Source organism: Brassica napus, chromosome C2 (assembly GCF_020379485.1).
Source record: "Brassica napus cultivar Da-Ae chromosome C2, Da-Ae, whole genome shotgun sequence".
NCBI lineage: Eukaryota > Viridiplantae > Streptophyta > Magnoliopsida > Brassicales > Brassicaceae > Brassica > Brassica napus.
In genome coordinates, this window is record NC_063445.1 from 22,821,419 (window position 1) to 22,848,478 (window position 27,060).

A 27,060-nucleotide genomic window follows, 5' to 3' on the forward strand; every position below is an offset into this window, starting at 1 on the left:
ATTTGTTTGTTTTCATCAAATAATTACCATAAATGGCATAGGTTTGTAAATAAAACCAAAAACTAAGGGCAAAATCCTATCTTTAACAGTATAGATACATTATTGTTGTCTTATTATATTGTTGTGCTTAATATAAGAATACAAAACACATTATATAATGATAACATTAATATTAACATCAAGTAATATAAATTCTTTCAAATACATAAAATAAATATGCTAAATATATCTTGCAATCTACTTACTTTTAGTCTTTTATTTATTTATTTTATTTATTTTGTCTTCAAAGTTTTTAATCACTATCTCAGTACGTAACATACATATCTTGATACCTAACATATCTCGAATTGTTCTATTGTTATCTCACATTTTAGTCTGTAATTGTGTTTTGTTTATAATATAAGATAATCAATCGAGTATTTTTTTATATAAAATAGTAATCCCTATGTTTCTAATTATAAGTAATTTTGTCTAAAACACAAGTATTTAGAAAAACACATCTATAACTTTAGCACTAAAATTTATGAGAGAAAATGACCAATAACAAATCACACTTCTAATTTTGCTTTTAACATTTTATTTAAATATTTTTTTATCATGTTATTTTTGTATTGGACTTTGAGAACAACTTACATCTACATTGTAAAACAAACAAAAATCTTCAAAACAACTTATATACAAAGAGGGAGTAGTATATTATTCATTTTGTTTCATAATAAGTGTCATTTTAATTTTTTTTTTGTTACAAAAAATATCACTTTACAATTTCAATTCAAATTATACTTACTTTCAGCTGAAAACCAATTGAAAACTGCATTGATTTTATAAATGATTTTATTTATTCTAAATACTATTGCTCAGAGAGGTATAATTAATAACAACTTACATATATTTCTGTTAATTTCTTAATCCGTGCGAAAAATGTCAAAGTGACACTTATTTAGAAACGGAGGGAGTATAACTTTTGGAGACGACTATTCTAATAATAGTTCAGAAGTGTGATTGGGTTCTTCAACGTCGATTTCGACTTATGTGTGTTCTTTCGAACGTGGGCTTTAGGATTACAAATGAAGATTTTCTACGTGTTTCTTCTCTCCTTAATCACTTCTATCTTTTGTTATGTTTTAGTCATGATAGCTTATCAGCTTACCCTTGAGTTTTTCTTCGTTTGTAACCGTCTTAGCCTATTAGGCGTTTAATTTTAATATAAGTATTAGGATAAGACCTGCGCCTTTTGCATGGTAAATTTATATGAAAATTATTTAAGAAATATCGTATGGAAAAATAAAATTTATATTCTTGATCGAATTAATATTTTTGGCCCTTAAACAATTTTTAAAAACTTTTTTGTTAATTACATAATTTGTTTACTGATGAGCTGGTCCCATTTTTAAAAATATTTTAGGTCAAAAAATCACTTATCGCATAAGAACCTAACATTTAGGCCGAAGAATCTCATGCCTACAATTTGGTTACAATGATACTATGCCAACTCGGTTTTATATCATGATTTAGCAATTTAAAAGTTAATTATGGTTATGAGAAGTTTACGTTCTCGTGCCAATCCTATCTATCTTCATTATTTTTCTCATTTTTGTGTCATTTGTTTTCATTTTGGTTTTGCTCGATATAAATATTGATTTTTGAGTTTATTCCCATTTCGTTAATTTGTTTTGGCCTCAGATTTAAAAAATGTTTAAGATTTAAAATTATCAAAGAGATACATACTTTGGTTAAGATCTGCGCCTTGTGCAAAATAAATATTTTATATTTTATATTTATTACTTATTTTATGTTTTATACATATTATGAAATAATAAAATAATAATTATATATTAAATAAGTAAAAAATCAGTTACTATTATGTGATAAATTGACGTGCACATATAAATCAAACTACCGCTCTTGTTTATCCGCAATCATTTTAGGGTAAATAAATCAAAACAATCAATTTTATCTATCATATATGATATATAATTAAATTTAAAAGATATTAACATAGATATATAGTATACTTTTAATATGGATATTTATTGTGTTTTGGTTTCTACTCATATTAATTTATAATTATTTGCATATTTGCTCAACAAAATTTTACACCAACGATTTTTTTTTTAATGTGGAATGTTTAGTGGTTTCAATAATTTATATTTATTTTTAAAAAAATGAAGATTTCAAAACTAAAATATTAATTTTTCAATATATGTTCAATGCAGATATCAAAAATAAGTATGTATTTTCATATGATGTATAGCTTAATTTAAATTATATGAAATATATATATATATATATTAACATAAACACCTATTAAAATAAAAAATCTTTATTCATATGATTTTATAATCATTGTATCTTATTATAGAAAAAAATTTAAACCTTGATCACAAGCAACCAAAAAATTATACTCGTTTTGAAAAATTCAAAATACAACAAATACTCGTTTTGAAAAATTCAAAATACAACAAATACAAAAAATTTAAATTTTTATTATATGATTGTGTAATTGTATAATTTATTTTAATAATAAATAATTAAACAAAAATAATAGAAAGTATACAGATTGTTAGCAAATTTTTATTATTTAAAATCATTAATTGCCATATATATCATAATCACATTAGATAATTCCGTATGTTTTATTTAAGGAAAAAATATATAATAATTTTAATTTGGTAAATGAATTGTCCATAATGGACATACTATATAATATAACATTTCCTAGCAATTTAATTTTGGACTAACAAAATTCTCTAAAATTCTTAATTGATTCTCAAGCCGCCGCAAAATTAACATTTCAATTACGTGACAACTTAGCATGATATTTTTTTTAATTATTATAAACTTCAGGTTATAATTTTTTTAATGTTCCTCTATTAATATAAATGGGATTTGGTGTTTTAAAAAAATGTTCAGGAGTGTGAATAAAGTAAGACATGGTGTATGATCACGAACTATCGTCTGAAGAATAATGGACTGACAAGTGTCACGATTTATTGACAGTCTCGACACGGCGAAAGAGACAGCCAGATAGGTACTTTGACATAGGAACACATTTTTAGCTATAAAGTCCCCCGAGATAGTCGGTGTGATAATCGGCACACCGACTCACCAATTTTTATGGACCCACGGGATCTCTTAAATGCATCGAAGTCATCCATCTCATAACTAAACCACACTAACAAATAACAATATAACAAAAAGTTTGGTCAGAATCAATAATGTTTACATCTACTTAACCAGTATTTTTTCATTCACATATACTAACAAAATCTCTACTTATCTTAAGTGTTAATAAATTCGAAAATCGATGCTGAGTGTTACTTAAATTGGAATATAAACATTTTTATAAGCGCCTTTAATATTGTGTCACTAGTTAAAAACAAATATCATAAAGTCTATTATTGATTTTGTATTATGTTATTACTGACTTACTGGCATATGAATTTTAGACGAAAAAGCAAAGAAAAGTAGTAAATTGTGGGCTCATCCCACATTGATTTCACCTCATTCTTAATTCTTTTATTTTGTACAAGTTGTTTTCTTATATAATTTTTAGTTTAAATTAATCTATTGTATTACTTTTTAAATATATATAATACATATTTATCGTTTTTTGCAAATATAATTATAAGATGAAGTTTAAAGTATTAGAGTGCAAACACTAATAACAATGAAAATAGATATTTTATGACTTAAAATTCATACGTTGTTGATTTATATATCTAAAATAATTAAACACTGAATTATTGTTTTTTTTAGTTTTATTAATGCTTTAGATGTAATTTTCAATTAATTTTATTTTCCTATTAAACTAAGAAAGGAAAGACATATTTTCTCAATTCCAAAAAAATGTGATATTTTTATTGTTTAGAATTATTTATTTCAATAAAACTAAATATTTTTATTGGTTCGAGAAATATTTGTGTATATAGATTGTAATTTTTCGTGTTGTCACTATTTTGTTGTGAAAAAAAAATGATTTAATAGATACTAAAAGTTAAATGTTTGAAATAAATGTATGATATTTTTATTTTTTATTTTAATACAAAGAATAATAATCTATTTGAAAAAAGAAAATTTATTTTTAAAAATGTAATAATGTTTTTTTTCTTTTTGAGCTTTTCTATATTTCGTTTTACCATATTTTAGAAGATAAATATCTTCATGATTTTAGCTCCAAAATTTTATTTCCAACTTATTAGTGATTTTTATGGCAAGATGTGTTATATTAAAAAAAATAGTGATATGTAGATTTAGGAAAAAAAATATTATATGTATTATAACAAACTTGATGGTCAACAACCATTATATGAATTTTTATTTAAAATAATTAGTATCTTTTAGTAATGGTCAACAACGGTCACAGGCTACCATTTGATAAGAAAGAAATTCATGAGTCTACGATCTTATACAATCCAATGATCCATGGACCTTTTTCAATCCAATATTTTCACAGCAAGGTTTCCTGCCCCATTTATTTTGGCTTCTTAGTGACATTAATCATAAATCATATATATAGGTATGCTGCTAGTAGAAAACATAGCGAGAGTGCTTTGAATCAGGTAGTGTGTGCATTCTCTATAGATCATATTTTTTAACAGGTCACTTGCATGCAAAAAGACATATAAATCAAAATGTAACGCAAAGCGGTAAACATTTATAACTGAAGCAGTAAATAATGGTTGTCGAGGTACTTAATAATGGCATCGATTGCTGGAGAATTTCATCAACTGCTTTTTCCTTCTTTGATGGTATTCTAACAATCATGCTTTCTATCTCTAACACCCACAATATATGTTGCGTCAAGATTGGAATCACCCACATCAGAAGTTGTCCAAACTCTATTGCTCCTTGACGTACTCATGGAGGAGATAATATTTTTTATTCTCTTCTTCAGCTGTTACTACATCAGCAAGAGCTTCCCAATCATCCCCACACCGTTATCATCATCATATGAATTTCCCGTTTAAGTTCCCACGTCAGAAGTTGTCCAAACTCTACTGCTACTCATGATGCACCTCCATTTGAGCTATTAGAAGTTTGCTCCACAAAGCTCTCATGATGAAATTTCCCACCATTGTCATCCTCTTTTCTACAGACTTTTAAATTCTTAACTGGGTATCCCTCTCTTCTGGCTTTTCACTGCAATTAACACTCCTCTCCTTGTTCGGCACGGTACGATAATAAGGATATCAAACCCAGAATCAATATATACGAAAACCATTTTAAAAGCAACAGCCTAAGTAGACAAACACACAATCAAAATCATTATAAATCCTGAACAATCTGAAGAGCATGAAAGAATGAAGATAAACTGAAATATATTTCAGCTGATAGGAAAATAACCATAAAAGGCATATTGGAGTTTCAGCCACTAAATCCAACATATAACATTCGCTTTACCTAATATTTAAGGGAATGGAAAGCAAAAATCTAGCAGACAAGCAAAGATAAGCAATGCATAATTACCTTTAACTCAAGAATCTGGCCTGGACTCTTTTTTTATGTTTAGCTTCCACTTGCATTTTCATAGCACCACCCTCACTCCATCAGGAGCTATGATATCCCCTGGCTACACAACATTTATTGTACTTAATAGACAAGCAAGGGAATGTAGCAAAAGAGTCAAAACAATTCATTTATCTCATAAAGAAGGCACTAAAGACCCCATGTTTTCCTGCAAGAATGATTCTTTCTCAAAATCATCACACACTTTTGTAATATTCAATACATAAACTGCATTCACCAGCTTCATTTGACAAACTCTTATCCACTAAAAGTTAAAGTCAAACTCAGACTCAGCAATGACTAAAAGAACCAAAAAGCTTCTTTTATTTTGTTACATTTTTTTGTAACAAAAGAACATGGCATCATAGAACCCTAGTTTTCTATTCCAAACTACGCTCAATTTAAGGAGACAAATAAAAACTATAGCCAGAAGCATAGAAAACAAACTTATTTTGTTACATTTTTTTGTAACACAAGAACATGGAATCATAGAACCCTAGTTTTCTATTCCAAACTAAGCTCAATTTAAGGCGACAAATAAAAACTATAGCCAGAAGCATAGAAAACAAACCACAGTCTTTTCATTCAGCAAATCTCGTTCCTCAAACGTCGTGTCAAGCATAATCTTCCCAAGTTCACTTCCATAATTGGTACTAAACTAACTGTACAGCAGCTTAGATCGGATTCTCAATGCTCTGAGACAGCAGATGTGGATTGACAATCTGGAAACAAAATCCATATCAACGAAAAACTCAGCATTTATTTCAATTAAGATAAAGAAACTAAGGAACTGAAGATAATAAGCTTTAAGTAGATAACAAATTCGATGTGGATGTTGACGTCATCATTTGTAATAGAAGTCTGGTTACCAATTGGAATACACAAAGCATGCTCAAATAGAAGAGTATGGATGAAGAGAGTTGATGAGGACGAACCTGTTCTTCAATAAGTAGCAGCTCTATGCCTCCCCTTCCGAACCGTCGATGCGCTTGCTTTTTTGTCAACAACGGCGACGAAATCTTTAAAGAATCAAAATCGGGGAGGTATCAATCTAATACTTAAGTTCCATACGAATCAAAATATGGAACTTTCGTCAGCCGGCAGACGCTCGAAACTCCAAAGCAAAAGGACGAACAAACCAATGTCAATTCTAGGCCTGAAATGTAAATAAAAGCCCAAACGAAACTATAGTTAGTTATGGTGACACGTAGCAGCAGACGCCCTATGGAGAGAAGAAACTCAACTTTATTGTATAAGATTCTTTTTTGCCTCTTTAAAATTGAAAAATATTTAAGAAAATAAGGGAATGATCTCGGAACCTTCATGGAAAATCAAAAACCAGCTTTGTATTAATCAATAACAGAGCAGCTATAAATACTTAAATACAATCACGCCAAGGCACGACAAAAAAATAACCAAAACAAAAGAAAATAACACAAAGCTCGCGAGATTTAAGCAATGGCAAACATCTTCCTCATCGCCAGTGGATCAAGAAGAACAAGAAGAAACCCTAAAGAAAAGAGATCAAATACCAATTCCATTCCAGACAATAACTTCTCATGCAAGAAGCACACGAAACATAGACAGTCTCCTGGAATCTGTTCCTTATGTCTCACTGATAGGCTCTCTAAGGTATCACTCGAGTACTACAGCTACACTAAGAACGCAGCTCAAACGGCTTTGTCTTACTGCTCATCAACATCATCTTCCCCATCGGTCTCGTCTTATTATTTGTTAGATTCGGATTTAATTATGGACTTCCAACTTAAATCCAATTGGATTTAAACCCATTAAGTTGGAAGCCCATAATTAAACTCGAATCTAACATGGTATCAGAGCTCAGATCCTAAATACCCTAAACTCCTAATTAAAATTAAAATTAACCATTCTGACCGGGTATAAAGGTCGTGATTAACCCTTCCAACCGGGTATAAAGGTTGTGTTAAACTCGCTCGACCGAGTATAAATGTCCTCAAGTTCCGAGATTTCTGGCCGATAAGAGCCATCATCTCGAGGAGGGGTATTAGGGATATATATCCCACATCGCAAATTCTAAGAGACATTAAGTAATATATAAAGGGTTATGGTCAATCCACTAATCACCAATTGGTTTTAAGTTGGAAGCCCATAATTAAACCCGAATCTAAAATTATTCCTCTTCTTCGATCTATTCTTGTTCGTCTCCACTGCAATATCGGTACAGAGAGAAGAAAACAGATGGGAAGAAACATATCTTTTTGTTCAGATTATTGCTCGGATCCATCGTAGATTAGTTCTTTAATTTCTTTAAGTTTTTTTTATCCACACTACTGATACAATTCCTTTTATGCATTCGTTCTTGGTCACTCAGGAAATGCAGAAAATCAGTCATATTGCATAAGATTTTTTATACCTACAAAATTATAAGTATATTTTTAAAATTTTGTTGTAAGCCAATAAAGGAGGAAGTGAAAAATCATTTGCGGTTTGGTTAGATTAGTTGGTTTATTCTCACTTTTATAGCTGGCTATATATACATGTAAATGTCCATTTTAATCAATAAGAGATATTTTGATAACAAACTTCTTCTTCTCTCTCAAGCAAGCTTGTTCGTAATATGGTATTAGAGCTAATATTAAGCTTGATCATCTCGTAATTTCTCTTGCTCGATCTCGTGTTACTTCGATTATCAAGCTTTGATGGTGTATATGAAGAAGATTTCTCTTCGATCGACCCGTATCGCAACCCGCGCAGCTCTGATAGCTTCTCCGGCGATCTCAGGTCCGGATATTCAGGCTACACGAGCACTTGTTGGGTTTGATCATATGGAATAGATTCACTCTCCCTTCTTTATGCATACTTCCGATCATCCAGGTTTACTACTGATTTCTATCAAACTCGATGGATCTAACTTCGATGATTGGGAAGCTGTGATGAAGATAACTCTAGATGCGAAGAACAAAATCGGTTTTATAGATGGATCGATGTCCCATCCTATTGAATCCGATCTTAACTTTCGTGTATGGTCTGGATGAAACAGCCTTGTTAAGTCTTGGATTCTTAACTCGGTACCAACTCAAATCTATCGTAGTATCTTGCCTTTGGATGATGCTACAGATATTTGGCGTGATTTGCATAGCAGATTTCATATGCAAACTTGCCGCGAACTTACAACCTCACGCAGGAGATTCAAGATCTATGTCAGGGCTCCCTGTCCCTCTCAGATTATTTCACCAAGCTGAAGACTCTATGGAGTAATCTGGAGAATTGTGAGGAAGCTGATGATCCGTGTACATGTGGGAAAGCAGCTCGACTTCAACAAAAGGCTGAGCGTGCTAAGATTGTGAAGTTTCTGGCAGTACTCAATGAATCATACGCTGTGTTTCGCCGTCAGATCATAATGAAAAAGACTCTGCCTTTTCTCACTGAAGTTTATAATATTCTTGATCAAGATGACAATCAGAAGAGCTTTGCGACTACAATCTCACCGGCTGCATTTCAAGTATTTGAGACTTCGGTTTTGCCTTCAAATAACTCGAGTGTGTGCTATGTGCAGACTGGTGCTCACAAATGGAAACCAATTTGTTCGTTCTGTAACAAAGTTGGTCACATTGCGGAGAGATGATACAAGAAACATGGCTTTCCTCCAGGTTATACTCCTAGAGGCAAAGCACCTGAGAAGTTTCTGAAATCCACATCTGTTACTCCTCAAGTGAACTTGTCTACTAAACCTGAAGCAAAGTCATCTTCTCTTGACAACTTGATTGGTAATCTTTCCAAGGACCAGATTCAACAGTTCATTGCTTTGTTCTGTTCTCAACTCTAGAACAACAATGTCTCGGGTCAAGGCGAAGCTTCTACTTCTCAGAACACAAATGAGATTCATGGTATCACCTTCTCCTAATCTACATTTTGTTTTATTGGTATTCTTACTGTTTCACAGAGCATGCTAAACAATTATACATGGGTTCTAGAGCTACACATCGTGTTTCCCATGATAAAGAACTCTTTGTATCATTGGATATGAACATCACCAGTTCTGTGAACCTCCTAGATGGCTCTATGATCAAGATCAGTGGTGTTGGAAGCATCCAACTAAAGAAACACATTCTACTCCGGAATGTTCTGTTTATTCCAGAGTTTCGCTTAAACCTCATCATTATAAGCTCATTGACAACTGATCTTGGCCCCAGAGTTATATTTGATCCCTTTACTTGTGAAATACAGGATCGTACTAATGGCTCGATGATTGGCCAGGGTAGAAGGATTGGGAATCTGTATGTGATGGATATCAAAGAAGCTTTTGTGTGTGTGAATGCAGTGGTGGATATTGGTACTTGGCACAACAAAATGGGTCATGCTTCTTACCCAAGACTCGACCTGATAGCTCTGATAGCTGATAACTTGGGAACTAAGAAGCAGAAGAATAAAGGCAACTCTTATTGCCATATTTGTCACTTGGCGAAGCAGAAGAAACTTTCATTTCCTTCTCCAAACAACATATGTAATTCAAACTTTGAGCTTTTTCATATTGATGTTTGGGGACCATTTTCGGTTGAGACAGTGGATGGTAATAAGTATTTTTTGACGATTGTGGATGATCATTCTGGTGCTACTTGGGTTTATTTACCGCGTACAAATGACGAAGTTCTTAAGGTGTTTCCAGCGTTTGTTGCTCAAGTTGAAAATCTGTATAATGTGAGAATTAAGGCAGTTCGATCGGACAACGCACCTGAGTTAAAATTCTCTTCATTATTTCAAGAAAAGGGCATCACATCGTATCACTCTTGTCCTGAGACACCAGAACATAATTCAGTGGTAGAACGTAAACACCAGCACCTGTTAAATGTTGTCCGAGCCTTCATCTTTCAATCTCAGTTTTCACTTGATTATTGGGGAGACAGTATCTTGACTGCAGTCTTTGTTATCAACCGTACTCCCTCTCCTTTGCTTGGTAACAAGACTCCGTTTAAGATTCTTACTAGGAAGGTTCCTGCATACGATCAAAAACGACCATTTGGTTGCTTGTGTTATGGATCTACATCACCGAAACAGAGACATAAGTTCCACCAGAGATCAAAAGGTTGTGTTTTCTTGGGTTACCCTTCTGGTGTCAAACGTTACAAGCTCTTGGATCTGGAGACACATACGATTTCAGTTTCAAGAAATGTCATCTTTCATGAAGATATTTTTCCGCTGGCTTCTACTCAACCATCTGATAGCTTGAAGCTCTTCACACCATCTTCTACTTTGTCCTCAGGTACTCATCACTCATCATTTTCACCATATTCTGATCATCCATCATTTTCACCATCTTCTCATCTTCCATCACAATTTTTTTCTCGCCCACGCAAACAACCTGCTCACTTGCAGATTATCATTGTTACAATTTGGACTCTTCTATCACTTATCCCATTTCATCCTCTCTTTCATATTCCAAATTGTCTCCTTCTTAGGCCTTGATTGGCAGAGCATTAGCAGTAGCAATATGCTATAGAAGCAGTATGCTATAGAAGCAGTATTCTGCAGGAACTGTATGTTTTTGCTAAACTGTTTAATATGATGATTGGTAGAGCAGTATGAGTATCCTATTTAAAATTATTATAAAAATTAGTATATAATATATAATATATAATATATTTATTTTAATGAATATATTTCTAATATATATATATATAAATATATTAACATATAAAATTAAAAAGATATATAATTAATTCAATTAATTTAATAATTTAAAAATTATGTTTATATCGAAAAATATTATTTTAAAATAAATTTTGTAATTAGAATATTTATTTTTAAAAATATTATTTCACTTTTAAAATATAATTAAATTATATTTTAAATGTGAAATACTATTTTTAAAAAAGTATTTTGATTGTAAATTAATTTTAGAAATCAAAATTTTATTTTCTGGATATAAAACTAATTTTATGATATTATTAAATAAATAAATAAATAAATTATATATTTTCCTTAATTTTATAAATTATATATGCAAATGCTCTTCTAAAAGCTTCATATGAGAGCATTGGACATAGCATTTGGAGAGCATTAGCATTTAGTAAATGCTTCTCTAAATACTTTTTTAACAATTGGTGATTGGATAATGTAGAGCATAATGCTAATGCTAAAGCTCTACCAATCAAAGTCTTATTTATCTTACATTAATAACATCACCAAAATCCCAATCCCTCAATCTTATTCTGAGGCAAAGGACTCTAAAGAGTGGTGTGAGAAGCAGTTGATAAAGAATTTGGGGCAATGGAATCGACTGGAACTTGGGAAGTTGCTACCTTACCGGCTGGGAAAAAAGCAGTTGGGTGTAAGGTGTTGTATTCTTTGAAGTTTAATGCTGATGGTACTCTTGAGAGACATAAGGTCCAGGGGGTTGCTAAAGGTTTCACTCAAAAGAAGGGATTGGATTATACTGAAACTTTTTCTCCTGTAGCTAAACTCACGACTGTCCGTTTCTTATTGAAAGTTGCAGCTTCAAGGAACTGGTTTCTCCATCAACTGGATATATCTAATGCATTTTTGAATGGAGAATTAGAAGAGGAAATATATATGAAGATACCTGATGGTTATGCAGAGAGACGAGGGCTCACGTTGTCTAAGAATGATGTATTTCGACTGAAGAAGTCCATTACGACTGGGGTTCTCAACAGGTACAAGTGATCACACACTTTTCTTGAAGTCGTTTGATGATGGTCACTTCCTTGCAATATTGGTGTATCATTGTGGCCAGTACAAATGCTTCAATATCCAGGCAGTTGATTCATGATCTTTCACAGCAGTTCAAACTCAGGGATCTTGGTGCTCTTAAATATTTTTTGGGTTTGGAGATAGCTCGTACTAGTCAGGAAATCTCTCTATGCCAACGTAAATACGCTTTGGAGATACTGACTTCTACTAGCATGTTGGGATGCAAACCTACTTCTACTCGCATGATCCCGAACTTGCATTTGGCTTTGAAAGATGGAGATCTGATTGATGAGCCTGAGCGATATAGAAGCCTTGTAGGCAGGTTGATGTATCTGACTATCACTCGTCTGGACATCACATTTTCGGTCAACAAATTGTGTCAATTCTCTTCTGCACCTCGAACCTCTCATCTCAATGCTGCATATCGAGTCTTGCAATACATCAAAGGCATTGTAGGTCAAGGACTCTTCTATTATGCGACCCCTGACTTGACCTTAAAAGGGTTTGCTGATGCTGATTGGTCTTCTTGCCTGGATAGTAGACGTTCAACTACTGGTCTTTCGATGTTTCTTGGTGACTCCTTGATCTCATGGCGCTCTAAGAAGCAAGACACAGTCTCTTGTTCTTCAGCTGAAGCAGAGTACCGTGCCTTGAATAGTGCTTCCAAGGAGATGATATGGCTCATCAAGCTGCTGAATGATCTGAAGATACCTCGGACTCAGACTCCTACTCTCTTCTCCGATAGCACTACAGCTATATATATTGCCACCAATCCGTTTTTTCATGAGCGAACCAAACATATTGAGAATGATTGTCATTTTGTTCGGCAATGGCTTGATAGGAAGGTTCTCAAATATCTACATGTGCGTACAGCAGATCAAGTGGCTGACATTTTGACCAAACCTTTGTTCCCTCACCTATTTTATCATCTTATGTCCAAGATGAGTCTTCATAATATTTTTGGAAGCTCATCTTTAGGATCCTATTGGTTAATAGATTCTGGTTTAGTGGTTTGGTTAGATTAGTTGGTTTATTCTCACTTGTGTAGCTGACTATATATACGTATAAATGTCCATTTTAATCAATAAGAGATATTTTGATAACAAACTTCTTCTTCTCTCTCAAGCAAGCTTGTTCCTAATAGTTTATTTATTAATGATACATCACAATTCACAAGTCTCGGTTGTAATCTACGTCGGTGGTGATAGTGCATATGTTTTGCTTAATCACGACATCATTCATAATTCTCCAAAAGCTCGAGCCATACTACACATACATCGATGCGTTGGAAGGAACTTAGAGGATTTGAACTAATTAATTATGTTCCCATAAAACGAACGCCACTGAGCATGATCGGAGTGTTCTCATCACAATCACCGGACGGAACTAATCATCTAACCACAGTCACATGCAATCAATCAATCTACAACGATTCTGAGCTATTTAGGTTCCGATACAATGCCGCTGAGCATGAACGGAGTGTTCTCATCATAATCACCGGACGTAATTTAGCGGAGAAACTAACCGGTCTAAACGTAATCACATGCGATTGCTGAAAGGTAAACTTGATTTGGATCAAGTTAAGTTTTGGGCTAAAAACCCAATAAGTATTTGTTGGTTAAAGTTTGATCCAAATTCTAGAAAGTGTCTAGAAAAATCTCCACCTCCATAAGATAAAAATCTAAGATATTTTGGAAGAATTATCTAGATAATTAGGATAAGATTATCTAGATATTTTAGTAGAGTTTTCTAGATTTAGGATTAAAATAGGTAAGATATTTTGTACTTTAGAGGCTATAAATACCTCCACTCTCTTCTCATTTGTATCATCACCAAGAAATAATCCAAGTTTGTAACAAGTAATAAAAATCCTCTTCTAAGTTATAAAAGTTTTATTCTTCACAAAGTTTCTTTCTCTTCAAACAGTAAAATACTTTCTCCATCTCTACAAAGTTTTTCATTCCAACAGCGATAAGTCAATCTACAACGATTTTCTCAGATTCGTATCCCATCGTATAAACCAAAAGAGAATGGATTCTGAATGGATTTAACTTCGATACTCTTACGGTCACTCGGAGGAGGAGGAGGATGCTCGTGATTTTGAATCCGAGCCCTTGCTCGTCATGTTCGTTGTGCAAAGAGAAGGGAATGTATCTCTCGAACTCTCTCCAGGTATTATTAGGGATTATGAGGTTTTAGTGAATAGGCTTTGCGCGCAAATCGATAAGTTCCAATTTCCAATTTGTTGCGAACATTTTAATTTCAAATTACAATGTATCAGAGAAATTAGTGGGTAAAATCGTAATTTCGTTAATTATTTGTCGATTTGTGTAAATTCAAGTTCCCTGTAGATCGCTCTATCTACACAAATAAATGAGATCAGTGTACGGTCTCTCTCTCTCGCTTCTTTCTTCTTTGCAGTAATTAGATAGTGATTGCTCCAACTGAACCGAAATGCTCTGATCATACACATGTTGTTACATTGTAGCCTGTACCATCATCAGTCTGGGATCCCTCAAGAGAACATGCTGTACTTGTAAACTGAGCATTTGCATAAAAATGCCATCGGTACTCATTCATCAGCAAACCATGTAGGGTGCAGACTTGTTCATATGCTAATAAGTCAAAGCAGATCGGGTTGTCTTCAGTTTTGAAGATAGAAAATCTCAAAAAAAATAATAAAGAGTCTGTTATAAGGTATTGCAATTTCTGCCACGATCTCTTCTGTGTTTAACTCAATCTCCTTCACGTTTCTGCCACGATCTCAGAACCAGGAAGCCGACGAGTTAGTTAAAAGAACCCTTCATTTATCTATACTTTCAGTTTGCAAGAGTACCGTTAACCCAAGTGTTTTATGGGTTGCTTATTGATTTTTGGATTTAAAAGAAAAAAGAAAAATAAGTGATTAGAAAAGAAACGGTGCTTAATTAAGCCTCAGAAGAAGTGGTGCTTAGTGGACACGTGTTGCCCTATCATTGACTCAGCATCCCTTTCTCTCTCTCTCAAGAAACGCAAGCGACGGTGACGGCGAGGAGATTCGCCATCTTGATGAGGAGATCGCGGACGGCGACGGCGAGGATATTGGAGCAAGAGACGGTGACGACGAGGAGATTTGCCATCTTCATATTTACTCTCGTTCTGCTCTTTCTCACCAAGTAATAAGATCTGGGTTTCATATCATTGTAATCATCACAAACGAACTAGTTAAAAAGTTGGATACTTTCAAGGGTTTCGGATTTAGGACAGTATTGGTCGGCAGAACTTAACCGAAAGATTCGATTTTTATATGTTTGTTTGAGAATTTCAGATTTCATTATGTTTCAGAATCATGCATGAGAAGAAAATTGTAGAGGACGTTATCAACGAGAGATTCTATTCTTTCAGTGTTCTAACAAAGTCTTTTGAGAGATTCTATTCTTTCAGCTGCTGATGTGTTGTTGTGGAGGAACAAGAAGATCTCCGCAAGTGTTCTGATGGGAGCTACTGCGATCTGAGTGCTTTTCGAGTGGATCAACGTCCATTTTCTCTCTCTCGTTTGTTACCGTCTCTTGCTTGGTACGATCGTGCAATTCGTTTGGTCTAATGCCTCAGGGGCTCTAAACCGGTAATGTTTGCATAACATATCATTGGCTCATTGGGGTTGCAATCTAAACAAGTGCTTTATTACATATGTTTCAAAGCAGCTCACAGTCTGGAGTGCCTCGCCTCGTCCTTCCAAAAGATTTCTTTGCGGAAGTCGGTGTGACCATTGGAACAGAGGTTAACCGTGGTTTGATGTTTCTTCAAGACTTGGCTTGTAGAGGGAGTTTGAAACAGTTCCTCATGGTAGTGTATATCTTATTAACATCTGCATAATGTTAATAATGTTCATGGCACTTTAATCAGTTCTGCATTAACATAATTTTCAGGCTGCGATTGGACTATGGCTAGCCGCAATGATCGAGAGCTGTTGCAACTTCCTAACTGTTTTGTATATTGGTGAGTGAGATTCTTTAGAAAGATTGAGAATTTGAGTTTATAAGATTTTTTTTTTCTAAGGGGTGATGCATTTTGTATGTGTGAAGGGTTTGTGGGAGCTCACACAATGCCGGTTCTGTATGAGAAATATGAAGACGAAGTTGATGGTTTTGTTGATTCTCTGCTCATGAAGTTTCATAGTCACTATAAGAAGATGGATACTGGCTTTCTCAGTCGAATTCCAAGTGGAAGGTTTGGGTTCAAGAAGCATGACTAAATCAACTTGTTTATCTGTGGATGAAAGGTATGTGTAGCTTGGTTTACTCTTGAACGTCATCTTCTTGGTTTACTCGTATAGTATGTTTCAAACAATGATGGCTTACTTTCTGATGATGGCAAAAGATTTTACAAACCACAGTGTTTCTTAATTTTTTTTTTTTGATCTTTTAATATGTTTTATATAATAAATAAATTTTATCTTAAATAAAACAATGTTTAATTTTTTTTAAGAATCCTTAAATAAAATACTTGCATTGGAGGACAAAATTTAGATGTTGCTTAAAAAAGTGTTTAACACCCATTTATTACTAAAAAAGTGATTAAGAGCCCCATTAGGGGTGCCCCAGTGGGCTAACCTTTTATTTACTCCGTTTTAATAAAATCTTTGGTTGAACAAAAAAAAAAAAAGGTATTACAATTTTTATTTATTTATTTATGAAGATGATAAACAAACCCCAAATATCATGATCAGAGTCACGGGGCGGAATCTTGATATTTCGCTGAGAAACTAACCGTCTTTAGCGTAATCACATGCGATAATAGAGGTAGAATTCTAGATGATAAACAAACCCCAAACGTTAAAACCATAAAAATTAAGAAACTTTCATATGTTTATTCTGAAACTGCAACATTATGGAGGGATTAAGCTCTCGTTCTCTGAACCACCAAACTGCCAGATTGTCAATGGCACAAAACAGAAAATTCTTCTCTGTAACCACAAGGTAGAGGATCATCATAAAAAACAGCACCACCACTTGGACCACCGAACCCCCTTCCTCCAAATCCACTTCCTCTTTCAGTAGCGAAGTTCACCCTAATTCTTCGACCATGAAGGTGCTGTGTTCCAGAAAACAAAAAACAATAAATGGCCTATTGACAGACAACACGAAGCAAAGAAGAATCACAAATAAGCATTGTCTGAATCATCTATACACAGTCTGAAAACAGTGATTTATTTTAGAACTAACTATAAATAGAATGACATTGCTCTCCGTTTCAGCCATTCATTAACGAATGATTATTATTATTTCAGGCTAGACAATGAATGAATGACAAAGGAATAAGCCAGATGATGACATCTTAGAATTAAAAGAGGCTGGAACATTTGTGTCTTACCTGTCTATCCAACTGCATGGCATTAGTAGCCTCCTGGTTAGAAGTAAATGTCACGAAAGCAAAACCCCTCGATCTACCAGTTTCACGGTCCACAATAATTTTGGCTGCAAATTGATAAAAAAAACAAGAGAAACTGTTCAGAAGAAAAAGGAAAGGCTAGAGTTTTACAATTAACTTAAAAAGCGAGAGATAGCAAACAACCATTAACAACTTGTCCATATTTGCTAAAAGCTTCTCTCAAGCCAAACTCATCAGTGCTGTAGGAGATACCTACATAGACAACTCTGAGACCAACAAGCAGAGAGAAACAATACTAAAAAAAAAAAAAAAAGAGAATACTTTCTCCCACAACCGAGATAGAGTTATAGTCACCTCCAACAAAGATTTTTGAAGAAGAGATGCTCTGTAGAATCGAGTTAGAGACAGTGACATAATTGCTAGTCTGCCTAAATATCCTTCCAACTTTACTTAAGAAAGCCATGTTGTGTATCCTGGCAGCAAAGAAAATTCACTACAGTGATTAAACAACAAACAGAGAGCAAACAAAAATACAGATATTGATTTCAGAAAAAGGCAGAATCGATGAAACTGATGAACAAGCGGAAGACCCATCAATTCAATCGTAAATACAAGTAATAAAAATGCAGCCTTTCATAAAAATAAACAACACGAAAGATACAAACTTTACACCGTGACCTGGCAAACTCACTAAACCCAGCAAACAGAGAACAATCTATCAGCGAACGTAACATCAAAAAGAGAAGCATGGACGAGACTAAACTCACTCTCTAGGGTTTGGCGGAGAACTATCTATCTGGAAGCGTCTTTCAATGAGGTTCGCTCATCCTGTCTGTCCGTTCATTAATATCAGGTAATCTTAACCGTTGATTTGGATTCTTTCGCTAATCTTGACCGGTAAAACTAAACCAATGGTTAACCGAATCTAAATCGAGACCGGGTTATTAAAATAATAGCATTGTGGAAAAATAGTTAACGCGTGCCTTTTTGAAAATTTCTAAAGTTAGGGTCTCTTTCTTGCTTGCGTTCCACGTCTTCATCGTTGTCCTTTCTATTTCCCAAGGCTGGGCAAAAAACCGGATCCGAAAAACCAAACCGAACCCGATCCGAAAAAGTAGTACCGAACCCGAACCAAAATTGATTAAATATCTGAACGGATTCAAAATTTTGGTATCTAAAGAACCGAAACCGAACCCAACCCGAACCGAAATATCTCGGGTACGCGAATGTAACCGAAATAGATTTATATACCTAAATATATTACTTATTTTTAGATTTAATATATACGAAAAATATCCAAAATATATAAGATACTTTTAAGTTGTCTAAAATACTTGAAAATATACATAAATAGTCAAAAGTAAATGTATAAAATATATTTAAAACAATAAAATACTTGAAATATCTATTGATTTTCTATCCAAATATTCAAATCAAACCAATTTATATATTAATTTTAGGTATTTTGACATATATTATACAAATTTATATGTACTATATTATTTTGTTTTATAGATTTTAAGAAATTTTAAGCATATAATGAATATTAAAATTTTAAAATTAAATAAATTAAATGGGTTATCCGAACCCTAACAGAACCCGCAAAGATCCAAACCCGAACCGAAATTTAGAAATACCCAAATGAGGCTGAAATCTTTAAACCCGAAAACCCAAAACCCGAATAGATCCAAATCGAACCCAAATGGGTACCCGAACGCCCATCCCTACTATTTCCGTTGGAAACAAAATAATTAATTTACAGCCTCGCTATTAGCTTGACCACCTCATCTTCAAGTAGCACGAAACCTAGTCCCATCCATTCGCTTGATTCTCCCCATGATGCATCAACTTGACATCGCCATCTGCATCCCAAATTCACAGTTTGATTACTCTGTTCTTGTTGCGGCTCTGCTTCTTCCTGTTCCTCCATCTCCTCTCCTAGTTGCGCCAGTTTCCATGCTTCTGCTTCCTTACAAGCGAGCTGTAAGGTATCTAGAGCTGTGATGTCTTTTGCGTTAAAACACTTCTCGTTTCTTGCCTTCCAAATATACCATAACAGCCATGGAAACATATCTGCTCCAGATGCGTTATACCTTCCTCCTGAGACCTGCTGGAAAAGGTAGTCGAAGTTTGTGAACAGAGATGAGCACGGGAAAAGCCCCAGAGAAGACGGGATGGTAGATAAAGCCCAACACTGGAGTGCCGGCGGGCATTCAAATAACAAGTGGTTTATAGTATCAGCATTAGCTCCACACCGTTGACACGTAGTATCAGTACCACAATGGCGCTCCACAAGTTTACTCGCTGTGGCTAAATACCCGGTTAAAACTTGCCATAAGAAGTGCTTGATCTTACTCGACGTCTTGAGTTTCCATACCCTCTGTTTCGGTCCCGTCGTACTGGGTTCTGTCACCTGGCTGACCTCTTTTCGCGTCTCTGTTCTACAGCAATAGAGTACCCAAACCGCACTGTATAGTGCCCCGACTTCGAGTGTTCCCATCGATATCCATCGTGTAGTCCAGTTTGGCTTATCTTCAGCTTCAAGATCCGTGGTAAATCCGCTGCATCAATAACCTCTGAGGTGAACTCTGTATTCCATTCTTTCAAATCAAAATCGATGAGATGGTGTACTCGTAGGTCTGGATCGTAGTTCAAGTTTATTGGTTTCGCCGGTCTGGCTGGAGTATCAGGTATCCATACATCGTTCCATACGGACGTATCAGCATCCGTTCCTATCGTTCTTTGTACTCCTTCATTTAGCACCTGCTATGCTGCCATCAAGCTATTCCAGCCGAAAGAGGCATTATATGCTTTTCCAGTCCTCAAAAGGATTTGAATGCCGATAATAGCGCCCTTTTAGAACTTGTGCACGAAGGGAATTCGAGTATACGAGTAGTCTCTAGACTTGCTTAGCTAGAAGTGCTAAGTTGAAATCTCTGAAATCTCGGAACCCCAGCCCTCCATTATCTTTTGGTACACAGATTTTGTCCCAAGCGACCCAATGGAGACCACGGTTGTTGTTCCTTGAGCTCTACCAATATCTTGCCAAAGCGGCGGACAGCTTATTGCATAACCCTTTTGGCAGTAGATAACAAGACAACACGATGTTGGAACTGCTTGTGCCACTGATTTTATTTGTACTTCTTTCCCTCCTCGAGATAGAAGTCTTGCGGACCAAGAGTTTACCCTCCCATTCATGCACTCTTGTAAAAAAGCAAACACTTGGTTCTTTGATCCAGATATTTTATCTGGCATTCCTAGATACATTCCTACTCCCCCTTCTCTTGTGATTCCCAGTGATCTTTTCAGATCGGTTTTAGTGGACGTTACGACCTTAGAACCGAACATAACTGAAGATTTTGCTTTGTTCAGTTGTTGTCCTGAGGCTTCCCCGTAAATGTCGATGATTCGCATCAATTCCTCGCATTGAGGTTGTTCTGCTCTACAAAAGAACAGACTGTCGTCCGTGAATAAGAGGTGGGATATAGCAGGGCTCTCTCTGGTGATCTTCATACCCGTAATCGTTTTAGTATTTTCCGCTTGCTTGATGTGTGATATCAGCACTTCCGTACACAGTATGAAAAGGAAAGGTGATAAAGGATCTCCTTGTCTCAGTCCTCTCGACGATTTGATATTTCCTTTTGCTTCTCCATTGATCAGGACCTGATACGAGACCGATGTTATGAACGTCATTATCCGCTGTACCCATCGCTCATCAAAGCCAAATTTAAGTAGGAGGGCTTCCATGAAGCTCCATTCCACTATGTCGTATGCTTTACTCATATCGGTCTTGATCGCAACGAACTTATCTTTGCAGTTATGATTTGTTCGGAGAGCGTGAAACATTTCCTGCGCTACTAAGATGTTGCCAGTGATTAAACAAAGAGCCACAAAGGCCGATTGTATTTCCGAGATCAGCTGCGGTAGAATACGTTTTAGCCTTGATGATAGAATTTTTGAAATGATTTTATATCCCACATTGCACAGGCTAATCGGTCTAAACTCTGTCATAGTTGTAGATCTTTCGATTTTTGGTATAAGACAGATGTTCGTTTGGTTCAGGCGCTCATCAAACTCGCCTGATTCAAAAAAAGCTCGTACCATCGCGCAAACATATCTTCCAACTGTGCTCCAGAACCTTTGGTAGAAGAGACTCGTCATTCCATCTGGCCCTGGAGCTTTCTCTGGATTTATCGCGAAGGCTGCCTCTCTTATCTCCTCATCTCGAGGGATCTTCATGAGCTGTTCATTCATATCATGTGTAACTGACGCGGTAATGTACTGGAGTGTATCATCTATAGTGGCCAGATTAGATGATGAAAAGAGTTGTTGAAAATACTCAGTAGCCACTGCTTCTATTTCGTCCTCCGTAGATACCCATTGGTTCATCGAGTTCTTGAGACTAGTTATGCAATTCCGAGCACGTCTCTGCTTAGTCTTTGCATGGGCGTACTTTGTGTTTTGATCTCCTGCTCTAAGCCAAAGAGCTCGACTCTTTTGTCTCCAGAAGAGTTCTTCTTCTCTATAGGCAGCACATAATTGCCATTTGATCTCTAACTCCTCCTCACTCGATAATAGCACATCATTTTGGGCCTCGTCCATCTTCTTCTTTAGGGTCTCAATCAGCTTGGCGTTGTTCGAAACAGATCGCCGTTTCCATCATGAGATAGCTCGCCTGCTTTGACTGAGCTTCTAGATAATATTACCATTTTGTTCCAATTCCGGTGACTCCCAAGCTTCATTCACAGTCGCTGAGAAGCCTTCTTTACCGATCCATCTTCTATCGAATTTGAAACCTCTTCTAACTTGATTGTTCATCGCTTGGAACCTCGCTAAGATAGGGCGGTGATCTGATCCCCACCTTAGTAAATACTCCACATATGTGTGGGAAATTTTTTGGTGCTAATCCTCGTTACCAACTGCTCTATCAAGCTTGCATTCCCTTGTACGACCTGACCAAGAGAAAGAATTGCCAATGGAGGGAAATTCAATCATACGACAATTAGATAGCATATTCTTGACGTCAATCTCTTTTCCCTCCTTTTTTCTCAGCATTGCTAATGATCTCGTTGAAATCTCCCATAAGCAGCCACACTCTAGTTCTTCTCAGGCTGATGCGTGTTAGGCGCTCCCATACATTTTCACGGTATTCAATGATTGGATCTCCATACATAAAGGTGATGAACACCTCATGTCTTTCCATCTGCGCTTCTATGTCAATCATACAATTATTTGAAAATAATATATCAACCTCAGAATCGTTCATGTAAAATAAAGCCAGTCCACCGCTCCTACCAATAGGATCCACAGTGAACAAAATGTCATAACCAAACTCAACTTGAAAGTCTTGCAAAAAAGAAAAACTATTTTTTGTTTCAGAAAGAAAAGAAAGGTAGGATGAAAGCAATGATATAATTCCCGAAGGTGTTGCTTGGTTAGGTAGGCTCCGCCCCTCTGACAGTTCCATGCGATTGCACTCATATATGAGTACTGGGTGGTTTCTGGGACCCCACCGAACCTAAAGCAGCCGAAAATTTATGTCTCTCCGTTGAAGCCGGGAACACCTCAATGTGAGGGACAGTGGTCGAATCTTTATTCTTATCCGAAAAAGACGGTTACTCCTGATCAGCTTGCCTCTCGGAGATACTCGTCCTCTGGATGCCAGTTTCTTTGAGACTGATATTCCTTTTTTGTCAGGTGTTCGCTGACCTTTCTTTTTCTTTGCGCCCAAAGGAGTTCCTGAGTTCTTTGAGGCATTACGAGAGCTCTCTGTTGCCTGTCGTTTAGACATCTCCCATGTTTTCATCTTCCTTGTCTGTTCTGGAATTGGGGGTTGTGTTCTGCTTGGAGGGGACCTGGATTTGCATATGCTGGTTGCGTCTATCGTGGTCTTTTTCCTTTTCCAGTGCATCAGCCATTGGTTCATCAAGGAGATCATCTTCAGCAAGCATTTCCTCATCCATATCGACCACCACATTTTCATACTCCTCCGCAATCTTATTCATTTCCTCCTCCGTGAAAAGGGATTGGTCCTCCTCCATCATGACTTTATCTCCTTCCGGGACTATATCCTTTGTTTGAGTAGTCACTACTGTTTCCAATTCCTTCTCCTTCCTAGGATGTTGTTGATCACGTACGCATGCTTTGTGGATAGGAGTTGAATGATTTTCAGATTCCGCCTGAGTCTCAGGGAGGTTCTTTGTGTCCTTTCGCAATCGTTTGAGCTCATTTGAATTCCTCCGTCGTGTTTTGAAATCTCCAGCTTGTCATATTCCTCTGTTCTTATTGCTTTCCCTTTAATCCTTCTGATCCTTTCTTCCTCTGTTTCACGAGTATCTCGAGGCATAAGCTTGTGAACCATCGCTCTAGGGGAGCGGAGCGATTGCCATTCCATTCTACTCTCACGGCGAACCTGGTACGGGCCTCTTCTCTCATCCATCAAACTTCTCTTGGCCCTCGCACTTCGTCTATCTCTTTGAATCTCTGATATTGTGCGTTGCGATTCCGGTGATTGTTTGTTCGATCAAGAAGACTGTGAGACCCTGTTGTATCCAATCTGATGAGTCCCAGATCTCGATGTGTTTCTTTTTACTCTCCATTCAGAGGATGATGTTGAGTCTCCATATTTTGATTTGTGACCTTGGGATCTTTCTTCATTTTTTTCTCCAGCGAGTCCCATCGTTAACATCTCTATTGTATGGGTGAAATCTCTCCCGATCACGGGGATAGTCAGAGCTGTAGCTTTGTTCCAACCTATTCCATACATTCTTACTTGGGGGATCCTCTTTGTTTTGTAACTGGCTTCGTAGGTCTGTGTACTCTGTTTCTTGGTGAAGGTCTCCTCTTCATTTGCCGTACCGTTCTGCACTAGCATTCATCTCCCTCCTTTCAAAATATGGTTCATGGTAGTGTCTTGCCTGAATATCGGAGTTATGGAAGGGATTGGAGACCCGTGCCATTAATTCTACCTTCTCCTTCTTCTCCAGTCTTGAAACTCGGTTCTTTTCTCTTTGTTCTGGAGATAGTTAGGGCATGTGCCTTCCTCATGCGATATGCGTTTGCATGTAAAACATAATCTGTGAAGTTCTTCATACTTCAGAATCACCGTCACTACATCTCCATTAGCGTATCCTGCTTTTCTTTCAAATTGAAGAGGCTCATCGACGTTGATTTGAACTCCGACTCTCCCGTTAGTAACATCCACTGTATCAACTTCTCCCAGAGCTTTCCCAATGATTCTATAAGATTCATCTTTCTTGTAGTGTGTAGGAACACCCGTGATCGTTACCCAGAGAAGCATTGAGTTTGGGTAGTCTTCTTTGATAGTAGGGATCCATCTCTCTAGTGAGAAACTCCATTTATTGAAATGGCAAGGTCTGCGATGAAGCACCTTCTGGAGATCTTCTTCTTTATCGAAGTCGAATTGACACTTATTATTTCCCAGATTTATCCCACGAACTCTACCTTCCACATCCCAAATTCTTCGTTTTGGCATGTGGGTTATTAGGGCATCCACGCTTCTTCCGTCAATGTGAAACATCCGACCAACCAAGGATAGCTTGTATTTCTCCACCAAGTTTGAGAAGTCGAAATCAGGTACTTTGATTATCTCTTCCTCCTTTTGTAAGCCCCTTCGATCTTGACGAGAGTTTTCACCCCTCGATCTCTCTGATCGACCTTGTCTCCACATCTTTCAAGCTTTCGGTACCACTGATACACCCTAAGGAAGGGGAGAGAGAAAAAGTATGCTGAAACCTAGAAAGTTTCTTTACGTGCTGGTCATGGCCACAATCCTATTGTAATAAGTGTTGGGGATGGATTGAACCCATCCACAAAGCCCATCGAACAAAAGGTCCAATTCGATAAGCCGAATAGTCGTCGGCTCGGAAGCCGATATTCGGAGTTTCGACTCGACTATAGATGGCTTTTAGTCAAACAGAGAGCATATAGAGCGTGATCGACTTAACAGCTCAGGACGAGCATTCACTAGCCAGGCCCGAAAGGCCGACAAGGCCCAATCAATTAAAAATGAATTAGGTTAAGTCGATCGGATAAAGACTATAAAAGGAGAGGAAAGCAAAGGAGAACGATCATCGACACTGGGCTACACAAACTTAGCGGCGAGATTAGGGTTTATTGTCCGTACAATCATCTCTCTGCTATTTGTATTTTTCCGGTTTAAGCTCTCACGAGCTCCGGCTTGCCATTACTTTCTCCACCTTTGTAACCTCATCTCGAAATCTAATAAACGCCTCTGTTCGACCCATTTTTAGTATTGTTTACTTCACCAGAGACCAAAATCACCTTAAACAATTGGCGCCCACCGTGGGGCCGAACAGACCTAGCGTTTCTAAACCGAAATGACCACCGGAGGTACGAACCCTGATACCTCGGGAGAGGGGTCGGAACTCACGCCTCCTCCCCTTCTCTCGTCGGAGTTCATGAGTTCAGTCATGGCTCGACTTGCTCATCAAGAGGAAGTCCAGAAGACGACAAACGACCAGCTCGCTGCCATCGTCGCTGCTCTCAGCGCATCCAACGGCAACTCGCAACCATTCCATCGTCACCTCTTCAACACAAACCCCCCTACTCCAACGGACGGTCGTACGACGAACCCAGCTGACCCTGCAGAGACCCTCGTCGCCGATGCTCTTCCAGCAGCGTCCGATCCCTCAACTATCCGAGAGATTGCCGAGCTCAAGTTAAATTTTCAACAAATGAGCTCGAGAATCCACCAAGCAACCAGCGCAGCTCCTGAGACTGATAGCGTCATCGCCTCAACATCACGCACACCTTTTACCGAAGAACTGACGGAGGTCAAGCTCCGGAAAATGGACAAGTTGCGTCTCCCAGAGTACAAACCAGGAGGTGATCCCGTCGAGCATTTGACGGCTTTCAACATCGCGGTGGCGAGAGCTAGACTTGCGCCCGAGGAAAGAGACGCAGGATACTGCCAACTCTTTATCGAGACACTGAATGAACAAGCCCTGACTTGGTTCTCGGGACTCGAGGAGAACTCGATTAGAAGCTTCAAAGAGCTCTCCTCAGCATTTCTCAAGACTTACATCATGTTCACCAAGCGCGAAGCAACAGCCTCGAGCCTTTGGAACCTCAAGCAAACGAAGGACCAGAGTCTTCGCGACTACATGGAGCGATTTAAGTCGGTCGTGTCGAGAATCAACATTCCCGATGACATCGCCGTCGACATCTTGAGGAACAATCTTCGGGTAGAATGTAAGTTCCGAGAAGATCTCTATCGATGTCCCACCTCGTCACTACAAGATGCCATTGCTCGGTCCCACAACTTCATCCGTATGGAAGAGGACACTAAAGCCATCATGAGCAAGCATAACTCGGCGAAGCAATCGGCACCTAAAAACGCTGCTACTGCTCACGTCGAACCTCGTCAGCATGCTGCCAGCGACAAACACAACCGCAAGAATGGTCTCCTCTACGTCGTTGATGAAAACGGGAAGAAATGGAACACCTTTCATC

The 27,060-nt window shown here is 36.9% G+C and overlaps 4 protein-coding genes across 10 annotated transcripts; 2 read left to right on the plus strand and 2 right to left on the minus strand.

Annotated features, from left to right (window-relative positions):
* Positions 1–11,441: 11,441 nt before the first annotated feature.
* LOC125581568 (uncharacterized mitochondrial protein AtMg00810-like) lies at positions 11,442–16,656 on the plus strand. Of its 5 annotated transcripts, none has more exons than XM_048747224.1 (5): positions 11,442–15,350; positions 15,520–15,799; positions 15,879–16,020; positions 16,104–16,173; positions 16,260–16,656. In XM_048747224.1, the coding sequence occupies exon 1, from the start codon at positions 12,195–12,197 to the stop codon at positions 13,218–13,220; it is 1,026 nt and encodes a 341-aa protein (XP_048603181.1). In that variant the 5' UTR covers positions 11,442–12,194; the 3' UTR covers positions 13,221–15,350; positions 15,520–15,799; positions 15,879–16,020; positions 16,104–16,173; positions 16,260–16,656. The 5 variants fall into 5 exon arrangements, with proteins under 5 accessions (XP_048603181.1, XP_048603183.1, XP_048603182.1 ...); XM_048747226.1 differs by having other exon boundaries at positions 15,619–15,799; positions 15,876–16,020; XM_048747225.1 differs by having other exon boundaries at positions 15,619–15,799.
* LOC125582255 (reticulon-like protein B8) lies at positions 15,865–16,429 on the plus strand. Its single transcript, XM_048748848.1, has 3 exons — positions 15,865–16,020; positions 16,104–16,173; positions 16,260–16,429. Exons 1-3 carry the CDS (start codon positions 15,865–15,867, stop codon positions 16,427–16,429), a joined length of 396 nt encoding a protein of 131 aa, XP_048604805.1.
* Positions 16,657–16,841: 185 nt separating the features above from the next.
* Positions 16,842–18,473, minus strand: LOC106417818 (glycine-rich RNA-binding protein 5, mitochondrial). 3 transcript variants are annotated; one of them, XM_022696136.2, is made up of 5 exons: positions 18,333–18,473; positions 17,920–18,038; positions 17,749–17,817; positions 17,548–17,651; positions 16,842–17,268 (listed from the first exon to the last, which is right to left on the minus strand). In XM_022696136.2, exons 2-5 carry the CDS (start codon positions 18,026–18,028, stop codon positions 17,113–17,115), a joined length of 438 nt encoding a protein of 145 aa, XP_022551857.1. In that variant the 5' UTR covers positions 18,029–18,038; positions 18,333–18,473; the 3' UTR covers positions 16,842–17,112. The 3 variants fall into 3 exon arrangements, with proteins under 3 accessions (XP_022551857.1, XP_013714014.1, XP_022551858.1); XM_013858560.3 differs by lacking the exon at positions 18,333–18,473 and adding an exon at positions 18,236–18,330; XM_022696137.2 differs by lacking the exon at positions 18,333–18,473 and adding an exon at positions 18,231–18,330.
* A 6,056-nt stretch (positions 18,474–24,529) lies between these two features.
* LOC106416909 lies at positions 24,530–25,255 on the minus strand. The gene has a single exon (XM_013857788.1). It carries the CDS (start codon positions 25,253–25,255, stop codon positions 24,530–24,532), a length of 726 nt encoding a protein of 241 aa, XP_013713242.1.
* Positions 25,256–27,060: the final 1,805 nt, after the last annotated feature.